The sequence below is a fragment of the Astatotilapia calliptera genome, chromosome 17 (genome assembly GCF_900246225.1).
Source record: "Astatotilapia calliptera chromosome 17, fAstCal1.2, whole genome shotgun sequence".
Classification (NCBI taxonomy): domain Eukaryota; kingdom Metazoa; phylum Chordata; class Actinopteri; order Cichliformes; family Cichlidae; genus Astatotilapia; species Astatotilapia calliptera.
This window is the reverse complement of record NC_039318.1, coordinates 33,404,790-33,424,134: the sequence shown is the minus strand read 5'-3', so window position 1 is coordinate 33,424,134 and position 19,345 is coordinate 33,404,790. Positions and strand designations below refer to the sequence as shown.

General features: G+C 40.7%; 1 protein-coding gene across 5 annotated transcripts in view; it reads right to left on the bottom strand.

Annotated features, from left to right (window-relative positions):
* Positions 1–128: 128 nt before the first annotated feature.
* The window catches only part of usp15 (ubiquitin specific peptidase 15), a 28,587-nt gene continuing 9,370 nt past the window's right edge, over positions 129–19,345 (bottom strand). For 2 of the 5 annotated variants that reach the window (XM_026146575.1, XM_026146577.1), the window contains 16 exons: positions 16,874–16,963; positions 12,584–12,731; positions 12,257–12,430; positions 10,471–10,629; positions 10,109–10,333; positions 9,915–9,998; positions 8,965–9,059; positions 8,569–8,757; positions 8,333–8,451; positions 7,929–8,210; positions 7,686–7,756; positions 6,273–6,388; positions 6,037–6,186; positions 5,130–5,233; positions 4,463–4,551; positions 129–2,741 (listed from right to left, as the gene is read on the bottom strand). In XM_026146575.1, coding sequence (XP_026002360.1) covers positions 2,412–2,741; positions 4,463–4,551; positions 5,130–5,233; positions 6,037–6,186; positions 6,273–6,388; positions 7,686–7,756; positions 7,929–8,210; positions 8,333–8,451; positions 8,569–8,757; positions 8,965–9,059; positions 9,915–9,998; positions 10,109–10,333; positions 10,471–10,629; positions 12,257–12,430; positions 12,584–12,731; positions 16,874–16,963 — 2,425 coding nt within the window. In that variant the 3' untranslated portion in view covers positions 129–2,411. Of the gene's footprint in view, positions 2,742–4,462; positions 4,552–5,129; positions 5,234–6,036; positions 6,187–6,272; positions 6,389–7,685; positions 7,757–7,928; positions 8,211–8,332; positions 8,452–8,568; positions 8,758–8,964; positions 9,060–9,914; positions 9,999–10,108; positions 10,334–10,470; positions 10,630–12,256; positions 12,431–12,583; positions 12,732–12,987; positions 15,365–16,873; positions 16,964–19,058; positions 19,329–19,345 lie in introns of those variants that run through there. The other 3 variants (XM_026146578.1, XM_026146576.1, XM_026146579.1) reach the window with 3 other exon arrangements.

Sequence of the window (19,345 nt, the reverse complement as noted above, 5' to 3'; positions counted from 1 at the left end):
ATGTTACGCAAAGGATACAAACAGATTTGTATTTTATTATTGTTCTTATTTATAAAATAATACAGTCAAAGATGTGGGGCAGCTATGGAAGCTGGTCAAGAAAGTGAACCACCAGGCCGAAGCACAGGAAGCTTTACACAACTTTATTGAAGATTGTGTATAAATACACATGCACATTTCAAATGTAAACCCAAGTGAACTCAAGTGCAGCCAAACCTGGTAACTCCCCACCCCCACCCCATACATCATCATGCAAGGATGTCTGGATTATCTTTACAAAAAAAGTCCCAAAACAGAATCATCCTTTGTTTAAAAAATATTCCCTCCCTGACGAGAGCACAGGCAAGACTCTGCAAACTAGTGTGTATGTGTGGACTCGAGCCACGTTACCCCCGACATTTCACGTCTTGCCAAGGTTTTAAATATATTGTTTATTATTAAATGCTTACATATAAATAAATAAATTTTATCAAATGTGCACTCACAGAGTGAACTCTTATGTACAGTATTGTATAAGCCTATAGTAGCAATCACATCTCACTCAGGATGGGGTGAGTTGCCCAAAAAGCAAGGCAGCACTGAGGCGGTAAAGCCACCTGAAGTCGAAGCACAGAGATGCTCTTAAAGGCATGTTACACATCTAATATTCTGAGGCAACAACAGATCCGCTAATGCTGTTTACAATGGAAAGAGCAGGTAGAAAAGAAAACATCGCACTCCACCATGGAGAATAGAGTTTTACCGCGAGTTACGTCGATGGAGGAATATCCTGCCAACGATGTGCCACAAAATATTTTCACTGTATCATGATCCCGAGAAGCTGAAAGGCCTTTTAGGCACACTCACCCCAAAATGTTTTTTTGTTTTTGTTTTTTTAAGTTTTGTCTCCCTCTCTCCTCCTCAAAGCTCAGGACCACAAAAAAGGGACGCATTCAGCTAATACCCATGAAATTCATACAGGTAATATAAAATGCAAAGAACACCCATTTCCATCACCTTTCAAACTCGAAAGGGCCATGGGGAGAAGTGAAAGAAAGAAAGGATGACTTAAAAGGCATCAGTCACATACATGTGGTCTGGTTCATTCAGCATACATTCTGGCCCTCTTGTGGGTTAAAAGAAACTGGTGTGACGTGGCTGGGAGATATCAAGCAAGTAACATGGACATTCATAGACGAGTGCTCGCATAATATCGAGAGATGGTGTGACGGCCGTGTGCAAAGAAAAGGCGACTGGTCTGAGATTAAGAGTTAAGGCCGAGGCGATTCAAACAGGAGACAATGAAATCACCGATGTCCCTAATCTCAAAGTGCCTAAAATCTTAAGAACGTAGCCACAATAAAGCTTTAAATACCATCTAATGAAGTACAACTTCAGGAGCGGGTGAAGAGGAGTAAAGAATCTCTGCTAACTCCTTAAACACCACTTCACTACATATAGGTTTGACTTCCGGATATAAACTTCTAAAAGAGCATTTCCTAATATTTAAAATATGGAGAGATGCAGTGTGCTTTCTTTGTAAAGTTAGCCACGCAATATCTCAGTCCTGCTTTACTGAAGAATTATAAACAGAGAGGACTATAGACAGAGCAAAAGCAGGATCTTAAGTTCTCCAAGGCTCATGCCAGTATGTTAATCATGTGTAAAAATCTAAGATCGCAGCAGCATGACAGAGCTAGCTCGGCTGGATGGCTATTTAAAAAAAGAAAAAAACCCACACAGCAACGACTGTCAGTTCTCAACATTATTTCTTAGTGTAGTGGCGTCTCAGCACTGGCTTTCTAAAGGCAGCTTCCTAAGCTCTGTATGTGAGAAAACTCTGACACAAAGTTGCAGTATGTCTGGCATCGATACATTTAAAATTAAAAAAAAAAAAGGAAAGAAAAGCGGGGCGGATGGTTGGTGATTGTGCAAGTTCAAAAATGTTTCAGCGCATCATGAAAACTCGGTACAATTCAGTGTTTAAAATATTTACAAAATCTAAACGATGATGCTAAAATGATATGCCAAAAATGCATTCCTCTTAAAGATATGTACTTTAAAAAAATAATAAAACTGAGATTCAAAGCTGTAAAAAAAAACAAAAAAAAAACAAAGATCCCGGCTGTTTAGTGACTCTTCTCAGAGAGCAAGTGAGCAAATTCTAAACAAACGAACGTGGCCACACACGCACACACACACAAACACACACAGTGATCCAACCACAGAGGAGGGCCCTGATTTCTTAGAGTTGCGTACCCCTGTAGCCCCCTGACCCAACAGCTGATGTCTCCGCAGTGGTTCTTCCTGTCGAGCAGCTAAGTCCGAGCCGCTGGGTGGGACCAGTGGCGCCCGCTGTCACGCCGTGTGTCCGTATGGCTTTGGATGGAAAGATCCCATTCTCTCTATATATATTCATGTCCTCGTTTCCCTCAGTTGGTTTTCATGGCGACGTCTCGATTGGGCGGCTGTTCCGCTGCCTCCTCTTCCTCCTCGTCTTCCTGCTCTTCGTCGTTCTTCCTGCACTGGTTCTCATTAGGGTCCTCGTCGTCGCTTTGAACAGCGGCGGCAGCGGCAGCAGACAAGCCTCCCTGAGCGGACAAGGCGGTTTTTCTCTCCCTCCTCTCCTCGCCCTCCTCATCCTCCCCTTCCTCTTCTTCATCTTCCTCCTCCTCTTCCTCCTCCTCTCGGTCGAGAGCAAAGTAGCCGGTGCCTTTCACTGTGTCCTGGCGCTGGTAGAACAGCACATAGGCTGCTTTGGACTACAGAGAGAGACGGAAACAAAACAGGAAAGAGCGTCACTCAGCTACACTGACATGATGGAGTCAGGCTCACCTTAGAAAACTGACTTTTACCAACTTTTCCATTTTGTTTTCCTTTGAGAAACAATGAGAAATGTAGTCACTAAAGATATTTTATAAACTGGAAAAGCGGGCTGTATAAATATTCACTAGACCACCAAATCTCTTTTCAATGGAAGCATCCAGGTCTAAAAAAATGAAGATAATGCTTAGTGCAGATAAATGCAGTTCCCTTTAATGACCACTTGAGGCTCACTTGAACAGCAGGTCACAGTCCTTACAGACTAGTATAAAACTGCTTTTGTCTCTGCATCATCACAGCTGTACAGGGTCTGGATTTCTTTCCTTTAACGGGATTCGCCATTTTACGTTGTACTAATTCATATAGTTTCCATTATTAAGTGTGTGCTTTGAATACATGTAACCATCTGCTGTGCCACATCTTTATCAGTGTGGCCGTGTTTTACATGTTCAATATTTTTAATTTAATAATATGGCCAACAACGTGGCATGCACATGCACTTAGCGGCACTAGCAGATGCCTGAGAAGTAATTTTATTCTGTAGCTGTCGCATGTAGCTGTGTGAACACTCGTGCAGTTTGTCAAATGAACATGCCAAACAGCCTTGGCTAATAAGTTAACACAATCACCACTGACCATGGTCAAATGTGTCTGCAGAACAGTAGTCCACAAATCAGCAGACAACAGCAATCTTTCATATAAACCCATGGTATTAATCTGTTACTGAAAGTAGTCCCTAATATTACATTCAGTCCTTTTAAAAAACACAAAACAAAACACAACAACAATTAGAACAACTGTACATTCTCGATGTTTTTAATGAGCGGCTGGGGATGCAGAAGCTGACAGACTAATACACTGTTAGCTTTGGTTTTTGTATAGATTATGTCTCATCTCTTTAAATCCCATCAACTCAGATTAGGATACATACAGTATTCATGCTTGCAACATCATCACTACTGGAGATGTTATTTCCTGGAACATAACATCTCCAACAGTTGGCCATCAAACATGAATTTAAAAGCAAAATGAAGTCCTGCTGTAAAGAAATCCTCTGCTGAAACGTATATACTTTGTTAAAATGTATGAAGCCATTACCCATTTTCAAAAATTGTTTACAGAAAGAGCTGGTCTCCTCTGGGGTGGCTCGCTAAATCTCTTCCAGAACATCTGAAGTTCAGTTTGCCTCCAAGATGTGAAAGCCTTTATAAACGCTCTCTATGCACGAAAACATCTCCGTGAGGGTTTACCTGTCTGGCTTCAATCATCCTCCCCACCACAGAACAGAGAGCTCTCTGTACCACACACCCACACTTACTTTTTGGGAAATCTCAGCACAGTTGTCATGATGCATGCTCAATCATCCAGGTAAGTAAATCCCAAAAGGTTGATTCTGTTCATCTGGACGTAGCATTTCAGTGGGAGAAACCACTGAAAATGTTACGTCCAGATGAACAGAATCAACCTTTTGGGGTCTCAGAACAGTTGGATGCCTTGGAGAACTCAGGCTGTGTGGCAACTACATAACTCATCCTCATTACAGTGCACATACGTGCATTACTCTGATGACATAATTAATTTTTTTTGCCCAGCAAGTCTGCCTTTAATAAAAATGCAGTAGGACCTGCTGTCTGTGGCTTTTACAAATGAGGACACTCACCACTATTTGATCTTCGCTGGCAGGAGACACGCTGCTGTCATCAAAGTTGTACCACTTTCCATCGTCTTTGTTTTTAGCATAACCAGTATCTGAAAAGTAACACAAGATTAAAAGACAGGAAAACACAGCAATTAGAGCAGAAATTACTCAATGATTAATCATCTAGTCATTCAAAAGGAAATTTGTAAGAGTTTATGCACCAAATTGAAGCTTTGATTTGAAGAGTAGAAACGTGGCAATGCCAAAAACTGTGTGGGAGACGTATCGATTTTAACAAAAAGAGCCCAGATACACAAGTTACCGCTCTGATTACATTTATTTTTCTGTTGGAAATCCTGTAGTCATGAAAATTTCCATTAGTTAGAGCCCCGTTTCACCATGTTTCCCTTTCTGTGTGTCATTTTATATACTCCCACTGCTTGGCTCTTATGTTATAAAGCAATTTGCGACTTCTAACAGCATTACTAACTAATAAAAGACATTCTACAGTTTACAGATTCACAACAAGCCAGATTTAAACTGTCTGGTTACTCAGAGGCCACAATAACATTCTTCTTTCTACCAGTGACCTTTCATGGGGTTGAAATTAAATCCGGGAACATTATAAATCCTAATTTAAAAAAAAAAAAAAAAAAAAGATACATGATTGCATGAGTTTGAGTCTTACAGTGGCCCCCTCCCATCCCACCATAGTGGTTGGACACAGCAATGAGGTCGTAGCGACAGGGCCCGGCATTGGGGTTGATCAGGAATTCAGACATGTCCAGATCTCTGGGAACAAACACGAAAAAGCCGTCATTGCACACGTTCAGCGTGGTGTGTTTGTGATGAAGGTAGAAACATGTAGCATGTACAGTGTTGTAAATCAGGATCAGACCCTGCATTTCTTCTTACCCTTTTCCCATATTTATCACACCGACATGTTTCAGACCAACATTAAAATCTGACTGATTTAAATATGCAAAAAAAGCATCTAAAAACAAAATATTGAAAATAATTTGAAGGGTTTTTTGGAAAGTTCATAAAATATGACTTATTTAAATTTTCAGATACCAATTTTCACATCTTGTGTATTATAGCGATCACAATATAATACTCACAAATCAAAGTGTAGCAAAATTTATTCAGAAAAACAACAAATTAAACATTTAAATTATGCGCTTTAATAACTGAAAGCTGAAGCGTCAAAAGACAAACTCACAATTCACCTGTTTGCCTTACAGCAGAAATACACACAACTTGTGTCAACACTGATGTCCTTGAGCACATGCCATGTTTGTCCTACCTTTTTGGGAAACAATCATTTGCTGTTGGGTTTTTTCCTCCCTCAAAAAAAAAAATACTTTGAGTTGACTACAAAACATTACGGTACATAAAAAAAAAATTATGCAGCAACCCCAATCATCTATCACACAACAACAAAGCAGCTTGTCATTAACTCATCAAGGGTATATTGTTAGTGTGCACATACACACACTGTAGATTTTGAAAAGAATGAGCAGGACATACACTGGATAAACTGCTAAAAAGGCAGTGCCCTGTGAATGTGTGTGCGTGTGTGTGTGTGTGTCTACCTGAGCGGGAAGTCAACAAGTGAGTCCAGTTTATCCCTCATGTAGCGACTGTATGAGAAGCGTTTAAGATGGACCACCAGCACTGGTGGCAGAGACCACAGGTCCAGCTTCTTTGTGGCCTGCTGGTGCTGCTTACAGTTGGGACAGTACCTGTGAGAAGATACATCACCTTTTAGGTGCTGTAACCAGCCAGACGTCAACAACTAGTGTTTTGCATTGTTTTCACTGCTTCTCACCAAGGGTCCTCTGCCCCCAGTTTTTCCTTTGTGGTGAACAGTTCGATGCAGTCCTTCAGCTTGAAGAAAGCCTTTTTTTGAGGTTTGTACTCCATGCTCTCGTGCTTGTCACAGTCCTGCTCCCAGAGACACGAGCATATAGTTGTTAGAGTAAAACAGTTCTGAATTAGTTGTCTGAAATGACATGAATTAAAATCTGTGGCAAAAGAGAACATTTAACTTTGAAAGAAGCCGTTTAAAAGTACAGTTAGAGATAAGTGTTGTCAAGACCTCAACTGTTAATCTCAACAGTACTGCTTAAGGTACTTCAACTATAATATTAATTAATATTATAATAGGTTTTAAGAGAAAAACCAAAAAGAATTAATGTACATGTAATATAAATTAAACTGTTATAAACACTGTTTCACACCATTATCTAATAATCCTAATCATCATAATCCTAAAACACATTACAATTACATAGCACAATTACAACAACAAAAACAACAACTTGTAAATCTGTAGACTCTTGGTTGCATCACATATGTGGAGCAACTAGAGATGAACTGCAAGCTAGGCTGTCAAAAGCTGTGCAAACTTAAGACACATTGGTTATGTTTGAACCCTTACATGAAAGTGCCATCACAGACTGGTGAAGTGTCCTTTCTACTATCATTACTAGTAGTATAGGTTAACTCCATACAGACAATAAGACTCTTTCTGGCAGTGAAAACAGTTTGGTTTCAGTTTGTAGTCCAAGTTCTTTAGACAGGAGCATATAAGGAGGGCTTGATTGGATGTAGGGAAACAGTAAGTAAATGCAGAATCAGAGCTTGAATGTACCCAAATGCAACCTGAAAAGCAAATAAAAAAAATAAATAAAATCTGCATTTAAAAACATTAACTAGTGAACAGGAGAGAAAGGTTTGGACCAGGTGTTCACCAGTTACACTGTGAGCCCCAAAACACTGGTTTTCCAGATTGATTTTGGAGTAACAAGTAGAAAATAGACCATTTCCATTTCTCCAGTAGCAAGAGCAGAAATGATGGCGCTGGAGCTTGTCCATACCATTACATAATTACCGTTAAATAAATTTAGCCCTGGCACTGTTTAATACAAAGTTATCGTAGCCATCCCTACTCAGTTCCTTTCCCTCAGATTAAAATGCGTGGAGTAAGAGGTAATATTTACAGATTACTTTAACACTTAGATGCACTTATTCACGGCATCATCTAGTGAGTAGATCTAGAGTTTCAAACCTGTGGGCTCTTGATTAGAAGACATTTGGAATAGTCACCTCGGTTTCCTGCTGCTCTTCTCTGTGCAGTTATCACAACATGATTATGTTCCACACTGCTCAGCGTCTTGCTGCACTACAACAGTTACACGGTGAAAACAGACAATGTCGCAGCTCCCGACATCAGTTTTACCTCAACAACAGTCTCGTCAAAATACTTCTTCTTGATTTCTGGTTCCCAGTCCAAGGAGAGATAAGAGCGGTCTGTAAAAAGATGGGCAGAACGTAAATATGCTGTAATATTTACAGCAGTTAAAATGACTTCAATTATTGATTAATGCTGTGATTACATGATCGAGGAAAACCAAAAAAAAACTACTTTTCTATTTGCCATTGCAATGATGCTAAAACAAAAACAGTAAAACCCGCTTCCTACCACTAAGTCGGAGGTGTCCCTCGTCAAAGCGGATCTGCCTGGTGTCCTCCTTGATGAGTGAGAAGTCAGTTTTTCCCATGTTATTGAACTGGAATGTAAAAAGTCTCTTCCTGCTGTGTCCGGACGTCTGCTGGCCTTTGGTGGAATTCTGTGGGCCGACCACACCGTTCTCAAGCTCATTGTCCCCACCGACAGAGTCCTCCGACTGGCTGTTGTCGTTTTCAGAGGGCAGCTCCTGATCCTGGCTGGACTCGTCGTCCTGCTCATCGGTCTCCATCTCACCTGAAAGACGGCAGTAGAGCTTTTAACAGCAAACACTAAGCAGCACACTTTTTAAAAAAAAAAAAAAAAAAGGCATTTCAAAAGGTCAGAACTTTACAAGAAAACTGTGTTGGTGCACTTACTCGGTGACCCCTCCTCCAACAGTCCATTAGTGGCATTACCATTAACAGTGTGTTGTTTAGATGGCTGTGTCTCTTCACAGTCGTCCTCTTCTTCCTCTACAGAAGATCGCACAAACCGACTGCAAACACAAAACCACTTTTTATTCCAAGCACAAGTTTTTGTTTTTATTTTCTATTTCTAAACGACACAGCGTTGATTATCTGCAAAAAGAGCCTGTCGATTTTTGCTGACTTACCAGAGGCGCTGGAGCAGCATGTTGTAGAGCTTGTCTTCACTGAGGGTTCTGGGGACAGCGATGAGGAAGGGTTGTCCAAACAGCGGCGTGCTCGTGTGGTTATATCCTGACTGCTTGTACTTTTCTCTCAAGTGCACTGGGATCACTACGTGGTCTGTGTCCTCCACTCTGTTCACCGCCACCTCAAAGCTGCAGAGAGACATGTGGTGAATCCTTTAGAGTCACGCTGGTTAAGCAAGATGTCGACAAACCAATGAAAAGTGAAACTCAGCATCCTAGCGTAAAAAAAACAAAACAAAAAACCTACGTTTTTGAAAATGGCACATGCCTGCAGTTTGTTATATCTACATAATCTGCAGACGTGTTGTCTGTCAGCTGCTCATATCTGACACTCACACATAAATATCATCTCTCTCCATAATGCTGCTGAGGTTTTCATTGGTGGCGAAGATCCGGTGGAAACGGTGGTTATAGATGTCAGTTACAATCATCTGAAGGATAAGAGACGGGAGAGTCAGTGCTGAGAATCCTAATTATGGCCAGCAATTAAATTAATCTGCCAACACATCTTAAAAAGCCATTTAGTAGATTGGTAAGACGAGCTTAAGATGACGGGCAACATAACTTCAAATCATGAGAAAAAACTTTTTAGAACTTAATTAACCAGCCTGTATTTGAAATGATCTTTTTCATAGTTTAAATTCTTTCATAGTCCTCTCAACCTCTCCAAAAAAAAAAAAAAAAAAAAAAAGCACCTTTCTTTTGTATCTGCACTGCAGGAACTAGGGATACTTCCAAAGACCTGTTTCTGGGGTTTGTTTTACTAGTACTTCAGGATGGCGCAGGCTTTGAGTGACAGTAGGATACACTGCTGTAAACGCAACCCGGATCTGAAAGACCAGGCTTAATTAAGCCTATATGGAGGAAATACAATGTGATTTTTGACTCATTTTGACTCATTTCCCTTGCGTGTTATCTCACTTTGTGACCTTGACGAACCACACAGAGAGAAGTCATGTAGAGAAAAAAATGAATAACCTAAAACAGACCTACAAGAAAATAAACGACCACACTGATTAGTGTGGCAGCTTTGCTATTCTGTCTGTGCAACATGTAGTGTAACAGCATAATAGCAGGTTCATACATATTGAATTCCAGTTCCCTTGGTCTCAAGTTATCCTTTGTGTCCCTGTTCCTCACCTCTCCCTTTATCTGAAAAATATGCAACATTTCCCCTCACTAGCTTCTGTAGCTCAGAGGACAACGTCTATTAAAAAGTAGATGTCAGCATTACAACATGATAACAGAGGCAGGATTCCTGCGCAGGCTGATGCTAAATATTCTACCTTTTCAGCAGGCACGCCTGACAGGTTGGACAGGGAGGTACACAAGTCAGAAATGTAGCCCACTTTCGGCACAGTTAGTTTGTACTGAGGGGAAAAAAAACAAAAACATGATTACTGCCTGCTGTTCATACATGAAATGGCATGATACTGCTTACAGTAGTCATTTTTTTTCCTCTCTGTGCTCAGCTTGTTACCTGTGTGGGTTTGGCCAGAGGGTCCAGTCTGACTAAATAAACTTCTAGTGTCCGTTCCTTCTTCATGGGCAGTGGCAGGGTCAAGTAGCAGAAAGGATCAAAGGTCACAGAGACCTTCGAGCACACAGGACACACCAGAGTCGACTTGAAAAGACCGTGGAAGATGTCCACAATAATGGAGTCATTTCTCTTAATGTGGTTCTCCCACGCCTCCTCTGCCACAACCTGGCATAAAAAACAAAAACAAAAAACAGGTATACACAAAAATTTAATAAAATGTAACTAAATAAATAAAATAAATCATTTTTTTCTTTTTTTCTTTTTTTACTTTTATCAATCCATTCATTAGCCGCTGGTCTCACCTTATCAGGCCGACCATTTGCATCCTTGAGCTGAATGTAGGGCTTCTTTCTGATGCGGTTCAAGTCCTCATGTAGGCCATCCAAAAGGAAAGCCAGAAGCTCATGAGAGTCCTGCTGCTGGTAGCCCGAGAACTGGGGAGCAAAGCGGCCCACCTGTGTCTGGATGAGTGGGGAGGGGAGAAAAAAAACAAACATACTTTTTGGAAAAAACACATGGGTAGAGGAGCAAAATCAAGTCGGCCTCATCATAATACATCACACTGAGTAACCGGTTTCTTTCAAAATAATATAAGATGTCCATGTTCTCTATTCTGTAGCCCATAGGTCTTAAACTGAAATGGTTTTAACCTTTATACGCTCAGCAATAAGATTAAGACTAGCTGTTGCAATTAGCTAATAAAAATATGAAAAAGGCATAGTTAAAAACACCAATATTTTATCACTATTAAATCAACATTCCCAGAAGCAATTTCAAATACCTTTAACTTCATACAAAGTGCTGTTTCTATTTTGCTTGTAGATTAATTACTTCATCTGAGTGAGAAAAATCTAGTCTGTTTTGGGCCTGAACAAGTGCATTAAAGTCACGGTTAGTGTATATGAGGTCTAAATGTGACTAACTGAGGAGCTGTACCTGGATGTTAAACTTTGTCAAATTTCAATTTCGATAAACTTCAATTCAAAGAGAACTTACATCTTTGAGCATGTCTCCTTATCTGTAGAAAGTCTGCGACTCTGATGAAGTTATTAAAACTGTTTATACTAGAAAACTATTTTAATTAACAACAACATGGTTCATTTTCAGCACTGGCTTACACGACAGCTCCTGGTGTTTAACACAATGCAGAAGTACCACTTTCAATCACTTTAACTTAAATCTGACATTTGTCCTTGTCAAATTTCGACAGTGAACAAATCCCTCCCTGTCTGTCTCTTTCACTGAGTGCACTGCTGCCAGCTCAAAGTCTTTCGTTATCTCACTTACAAACATAATAACTCGCTTGTGTTGCAGCTCTCATCCAGAGCCAAGGAGAAAAACTCAAAATTGTCTGCTGTGATTTCAACTGAAGTTCAAGGTTTCCTACAAAGTCTTTGATCCATCTTGTCACAATTCACCTGGAAAGGGGCACATTCTCAAATACTTCTTTTTCTCAGAGGGTACATCAACTCAATTGTTTGTTCCCACTCTGCATTACTCAAATTCTTGTATTTCTCAATCCAAATTGCAGTAAATAAATGAATGTTGTTTAAAATTCTTCACTCTGGATCAATATTTTTAATTGTTAGTTGACAGCTTCCAGGCTAGCAAACTCAAATCTTTCATAGACATTGATCAATATTCACATTTGCTTACTTGCACCATCAAAATTTCAGGATAAACACACTCACCTTAATAAAACACTCAAATTAAAGTGCAAGTGACAAATTTTCATTTCCCACAAACTACAAAAACAAAAAAACAACAACAACAAACACAAAATAAGCTATTCTCTTATGGGGAATATTTGGTGGCTAAAAGAGAGAAAAATGATTTTTTTAACTATGTTTTAATGTCCCATCGACCTCACAGGGCCTACCAATGGACTGGATGTGGCCGGCGGCCATACAATGTCCATGTCTGTTTATGCATTTCATTGGGGAGTGCCATCATGAGATTATTAGCTCCTACAGATTGATGCAAGCCTTCATCTGTCCAACATCGATCAAAAATAGTTTTTTAACACATGTGAAGATTCAAAGATGAAGGTTCCTTCACACATTTAATATATTTTTTCCAAGGAATTACCTTGAAAGGCCTCGGGGTGACGTAGCTGTATTTGCCTGACCACAGCTGTTTAATAAGCTCCGCGTAGGCTTTGGCAATCTCCCCCTTCATGCCCAGTGGATTGTCCTCATTCAGCTCATCTGTGTACTTGTCTTTGAGGAAGTACTCCGTCAGCGGAGGGGTATTGCTTAAACACTAAAACGCAAAAACAGGAGAGAAAAATATCTTTCAAATTAACTGGATTTTTTATTTTTTATTTTTTGAAGTTTTCTCTGTAGAATTTTGAGTAAACATTGGCGTGCTAATTAGCATAGTTCCAGACTCTAAAGAGCTCCATGAAAAGATTACCTGCACAGCAGAGTTCATGAAACAGGTGTTGCCCAGGTTTGAGAGTCCACACAAGCCTGAGCGCTCGCTCTGCCTGCTCTGGTCCGAGTAGTCATAACTGTTGCTGTAAGGGTGGTAGGATGGTAGACTATAGCTCGAATTCTTCACACTGTACAATCAACATACAGACATTGAGAGATTAAACAGGGTCGTTTGTGGAAAGTCATGAACACTGATGAACAGAGAAATCTAATACTAACAGACAACATCTACACTAAATCAAATTAAAGTTTTTAACAAACAACAAAACTTTACAAAGACTAGAAGGTACACAGCTTCACTATTTCATCCCCTCTCTTTACAGCTTCCTAGACAATTATTAAGAGCCTTAAGATAGGCCTGCCCAGCTGCAGCAATCAGCAGACCTCTGGGAGCTCGATAAAGCAGCGTTGGCCGTTTCTGGCTCCCACTGGTCAAGGGAAACTGCTGCGATGGCGGTGGAGGCAGTTGCCTCGCAGTTCAACACTCGGTGGTCCACCCTCCTGCCATCCAGCTCCACCGCCTCAGGCCTCAGGCACCACCAGCAACACAGGAGCATGACATCTCAGCCCCACCCCGGCCCTTGATGGCCTGCATGTCCGCACGAAACTAGACAGCCAGCAGCTTCGATGGGGTTTTCTTGGGTCCCTTGTATGAAAAGTTTGGGTATCTGAGATCAGAAAGGACGGTCCGGCTCCAGTTTTGACTGTTGAGTCTTAGTCTTAACTCAGCTCAAGCCAATCCAGCTCCAGAAGCAGTTTGAATAGTCCAGGTGAAGTTTAGGCCTGAATCTGATTCCAAGTCCAGCACAGGCCAACCTTTAAAACTGTACAATTCAATGCACACGAAAGCACACATTCTGGTCTGTCTTAGAGTTAACTGGTCAGCTCCCCTCTCCTCATTTCTCCCAGTCTTCTTGTTCGGGCTCAATCGCCTGTCATCTCGTTATCCTCTCTGCTTCAATTCGTTTCCCCCCCCCGTCCTATGCCGTCCTGTCCTCTGCTCCTCCCTCTGGCCTGCCTGCTGCTCTCTGCTGCTCTACGGCTACCAGCAGATATTTATAGCAGCAGCAACAGCAGCAGCAGCAGCAAGGATGCTCAAGACTGCTGCTGCTGGAGGTAGAGGTGCACAGAGAAAGAGGGAGGGCGGGAGAAGCAAAGAGAATGGGGGGGAGGGGCGGACAGTACAAGGGGGGAGAGGATGACAGAAGAGAAATGAGATGGGGATGGAGGAAGCAGCTGATCCACTGCATCCAGCTGAGGCTGCAGTATTCACAGGACCAACTCACATTTACAGAGAGGAGTCGAGACATACATACAAAGACACATTAACACAATCATGCCAGCACGTAATTTATCCCATTTTCTCACACTAGCATGCATATATCACTGTTCTCACTTTACTCTGCACACTAGCACAAATTCCTGCTCTTTTTTTCCTTCTTTTGCTGGTAAAACACAACCTCTGACACTCTGGACTAAGTAAATCACACTTTGACACACCCTTCTTTCATCCTCTTTAATATGTCATGGCTGTCTCCATGAGAGGTTTGAAAGGGGATGATCTAAATAAATAAACTCCAACCCAGAGAAAGAAGTGGTTTTTTAATCATCAGGGGCAGTATGTGTGTACAGGCAGGCGATGAGAAGGTGAGAAGTGGGAACAGATGAAACGTATTCTGAAGGTCACTCAGACTGCAGAACATGTGCATCGCAATGAGCTCGGAGGAAAGGAGAGGTAAAGGGATCAAAAGACACAGAGGGAGAGAGTGAGTGTGTGAGAGGAGCAGAGACTGGCTGCCAGAATCAGGGGACGCTACCTCGCAGGACGGTGACACTTAATGCAGTTGCAGAGCATCACTTGCTGAGGCTAAACCGACCAGGCCGAAACCACAGAATCAAAAAGACAAGGGTTATGTAATATGGGAACACTTCATATGAAAGGGGAAAAATTAATTTAAAAAAAAAAAAATCCCTATGTATAATTCAGAGAGAAAAAAAATGACAGCGCTGCTACCAGAGTGAATCAGGGACAGGAGAGCTGCTGAGAGTAAAGATCCAATTTCCCCAAGTCACCCACTCTGTGCATTCAACAATCCATCGACTGTGCAGAAAAAGATGCATCGGCTGTGGCAAAAATGTGCAACTATGCTTCAAGTACAAGTCAGACGTGCGAGCTGAAAAAATGTCTGAGAAAGTATTTTATGATTGTGATACTTTTACGAATTCAAAGAAAGGCTCAGTTGATTTTAACACCTTCATTCTTTGTCAATATTGATTTTTAAGGTGGCCAAGCCTGTGACTACCATTTCTGCATTTCAACAGTACTGAGAAATGTGATGCACAATGTCTATTATCTACCACGCGCAGGCACACACACACACACACACACACACACACACACACACTCCAGCATGCAGTAAATCACACGCATTACATGAAGGGAGGGAACAGTGAACAGTGTCCACTGGACAGCAAAGGCAGTAAGCTCCACCCACAGAGTGTATGTGTATCTTTTGGACATGGCTGAGAGAGCCTCTGGGTCAAACAATACACAACAAACAATATATTTAGGCAAGAGTTCAATATTCTCAACACGTAGGCTAGCAGTAGAGCTGCATGACTGGGCATAAACTGAATTTCTTTTTGGAGAGTAATGCATTCACTTGTTAACCAAGTTGCATTTTACACTGGGACACAAAGAAAACAAGACTATAATTTTCCATTGTGTCAAAAGCACAGAAACTGCTTTCTGTTAAACTGCCGTCACAGATTGCAGAGCATTACACACAAAAAAAAAAAAAAAAGCCTTAAGAGGGCAGTATATGCTGGAATTTAAATTTAGGGTACAAGGCTAGTCTAAATGTAAGAAACTGCTCTGTTTGGCTAACATTAGCACAGCTAATCATTCAGTTACAGGTTGGCTTGAATGGGTATGACAAGACAATGCTCCTGGCATGTGGAGGGTGGAGTGCTAATTATTCTACAGCCACCAGGCAGTAGTACCCTGTAGCTGTAGCATAATCAGCTTAACATAGTAGTATTTCTGGCGCCATTTCCCAGGTTAGCTACAATGGCATTGCAAGCTGACTTATGTTATTTATTTATTTTGATTTTTTTTTTTTAACTAAATGCAGAAAGGAAGATCCAAAGTTATGAAAAAGCAGATTCCACCCAAATTCAATTGCCTGATGAGTCAGACAGTTTTTGGCAACTGCGGTCTATGCTTCAGGAAATGAAGACTGATGAAATGAGCAGTCATGTCAGTTTTAGCAAACAAATGCAAAGATTCTGTCCAAGTCTCTGTGAAGTTTGTGGATATGGGCATAGTTTTAATAAGAGGCCACATGCAGACTCCCCTCAGGACTATCAGCCACAAAGAGGCTGCAGGTATTAGAAAGACATTTAAATTAGGAAGTCTAGTCTGCATTACAGATTTATAAATCTTATCAATCACTGAACCCTAGAGTCAGTTATTCCTACTGGAAACTTTATGGTCTTGTACATTATGTGGGAACAGGAGAAAAATCCTCTGACATTACCAGCTAATCTACTAGGAACATGAACTTGAAAGTAACTGACTGACAGCATGCTGTCGTGTTGTATTTAAACAAATGTTCAAGGTTTAAGTTTTTAATTTTCCTGAAAGACATATTTAGATGTAGTCTGGTGTTAAATCAAATAACATACAGAAGCAAAACCTCGTGGAATGTTGCTAGATGAAATAACCACCACATTAGCCCAAATCATGCAACCACAGCTAGCCAGTGCCATCATCAATTGGAAAATAGATTTGCAAATTTGAGTAATATAATCAGAAGCTGAGTAAGGCACCCAGAGGCTTTGTTGTTAATAGAAAGAGAGTCTACTGTCACTGAAGAAATTCTAAGAGATCAGTCCAACGCAAGCGCCCTTCCCCCCTCTTTTCTATCAGCTCTTACAGCTGAAAATGCATCATCAGGAGATTTAGAACACCCAAATTACAACCAGAGATAGACCTGTACAAAACAGAGTTAGATGAATTTCATAGTGAGAAGCTACAAACAGCTTCAGTAATGGAATTATGGAATGAGTCTAAACAGAACTGATAAAAGAGTCAAGAAAAAGTTTACATAAGTTAAAAGCAACAAATTTTTAAGCCAATTCCTTCCAGCATTCTGGCGACTTCAGCGTGAAGTTCTGTCCTGAACTCCAGGCTGCACATCAGGCTCCATCTCTGGCTGTTCCCATCCAAACCCACCCCTCTGCTATTCAACCCACAACTATGCCTTACTTCCTGCTGTTGAAGCTGCTGTTATGATTGTTTGTGAGAGATGAAGGCGAGATCTTTGGCAAAGCAGAGAGATTGGAAGCACCAGATGACCTTCAAAAGATAAAGAATAGATCATGAATTAGAGTGGAAAATAAGGAGCTGTTCCAGAAAGCTGAGTGCCGATCAAATTAAACAGCGATGAAACAAAATAAACGGAGTGATATGTCAGTAGGGATGGGTACCGGTGTCCGGTGCCGTTCTGACATAAACGGTAGTAACCAGAACGAAAAGCAGCGCACATTTCGGTGCTTTATTTCGGTGCTTTTTTTTCCTGAGCTGTGATACACTTCTAGCCAATCATTTTACGTTTCCGAGGATAGTAGGCGGGTCCAGGTATGTACGTTCTTTTAGAGCAGAGCTACTATGGAATCAGAACGATGCCAACTTGAAACGAAACCGAAAAAAATATTGAAACCGAAAAAAAAATATTGTAACTGAAATAAATGTACTGAAAAATCTTGTATTGAAACCGAAAAAAAAATTGATAGTGAAAAACAATTAATTGAAACTGCAATTTTTTTGTTTTCGCTTACAATTTTTTTTTTCAGTTTCAATCCATATTTCAGTTTCACTCTGCTGGCACTGGTTTGGCGTCCGGGGGCGCGCTGAGGGGCGGGGATTCCGACCCGCATGTATTTGCATATATTATAATGCTGACCAATGACTGGAGAAAACACTGACGACAGTGTCAGCATTATTTTTGGTAGGTTAAATGTGTTTGTACGCTAATCCGTAATTTAGGTCCTTAGCTAGCTACCTAGCCAGCTAAGGAACTAGCTAGCTAAGATGAGCACTCGGCTGTTGGGGAAACTTGTTTTGTAAAGTTCGTTTAGCTAACCCGTGCAGGTGAATGAATTTACCCTGACTAAAGAAATCAAGAGAAACGCACCGGGCTGCTCGGTGACTAACCACGGTTACTGTACTTTTATTATGAGTATTATACTGTAAGAGCAACAGGCTGGACTCTGCTTCTGCTCCTGTGCAGAGCTGATTATTAAATATGTGCAAACAGCAGCATGTTTTCTGTCGCTTTCCACTTGTGGAACGACATTAACGCCAATTTTAAAAACCTGGCACTTCAGTAACCCCTCATTAGTCAATAGCTACGGATTAAATAGCAAAGCCCGATACTTATGTACTGAAACCAACTACTTCCGCTTGTCAGCTTAAGTTAAAATGTTACATTTTTCCTCTGATTATTTTTTTAGCTTTTTTTTTAGTTTGTTACAAATATTCAGGTTAAAAAACTGTCCGAATTATTTTTAATGAATTATGTTCACAAAGTCACATGTGCAATACTCTGTACAGCTTGCGTCCTTTAGGACAAATAATTTGAAACATTAATATTTCTTGTTCAATACTGAGCTGATAACACCTCTGTATGTTGTGACCAGGATGCAGCAGCAGACTGAACCTCGACTGAAACCTGCTCCATCATCTCATCTTTGCAGATGTCCATTTATAAAGCATCAACAACTCAAAGGTAAACATGATATTAGAAAATGTGTTAGTATATAAGGCCTTTAAAACAACTAAAAAAATAAACAGCTGTTGGCAGAACTGTAGGACTGAACAACTTCAGATTCCGAGTGTGTGAGGACAGAGAAGGATCAGCTCTTTCAGATTTGAGAGATAAACTTTATATTTCAGTTTGTGATGATTCTGTTCTGTTTGTGATTACAGGAGCCGTCCTCAGATTCAGACCTCAGCACCACCCAGTGACAGCAGACAGATCATCCTATAGCTTCAATCTTTGTAGTAACTCCAAAATTAACTGAAGAAAACAGTACAAAGGTTAAAGTACCACATGTGCTGTCAGTGAAAGCTGCAGCTGTTTTATTGATAAATTTAAAGACAAAAGGATTAATCACCCCTGTAACTGTGTCACTATACATCAGCATTAACAGTACCTCAGTTTGGTGTTTCAGAAAACTGCTGATCTCAGACCTGCACAACTTCTGTTTTAAACACTGAATGTACTCAGCTACATGAAGAGCACATGATGTTTTCTCTGACACAATTAAATAAAACCTGATTAAAGTCAAAGGTTGTTACTTGTATTTGAACTAAAAACTTGTGATCTGGAATTCTTTCACTGTTTTTTGACAATAGTGTGTTATTTATCATAAAGTAATTCAGAGTCATTCATACCAGAGTAACCAGAGAGCACAACATATATTTAACTTTCTACAGGACTTAAAGATATTCCTCTGAGGATTATCTGAGTACTTCTAACATTACACAAAGCAAAGGTCTCCATCAGTGTTCATGAAATGCTGGGTTCATCCTTCTTGTGAGGGAGCTGCTGGTGAAGATCACGAGCCCTGCTTGATCCCGGCGATGAGTTTCAGTCTTCCTGGTGTTTATGAAATGATGCCTCTCACTGTGGGTCAACAGAACATCTGGCACAGGACAGCTGTAATGAAAGAAATT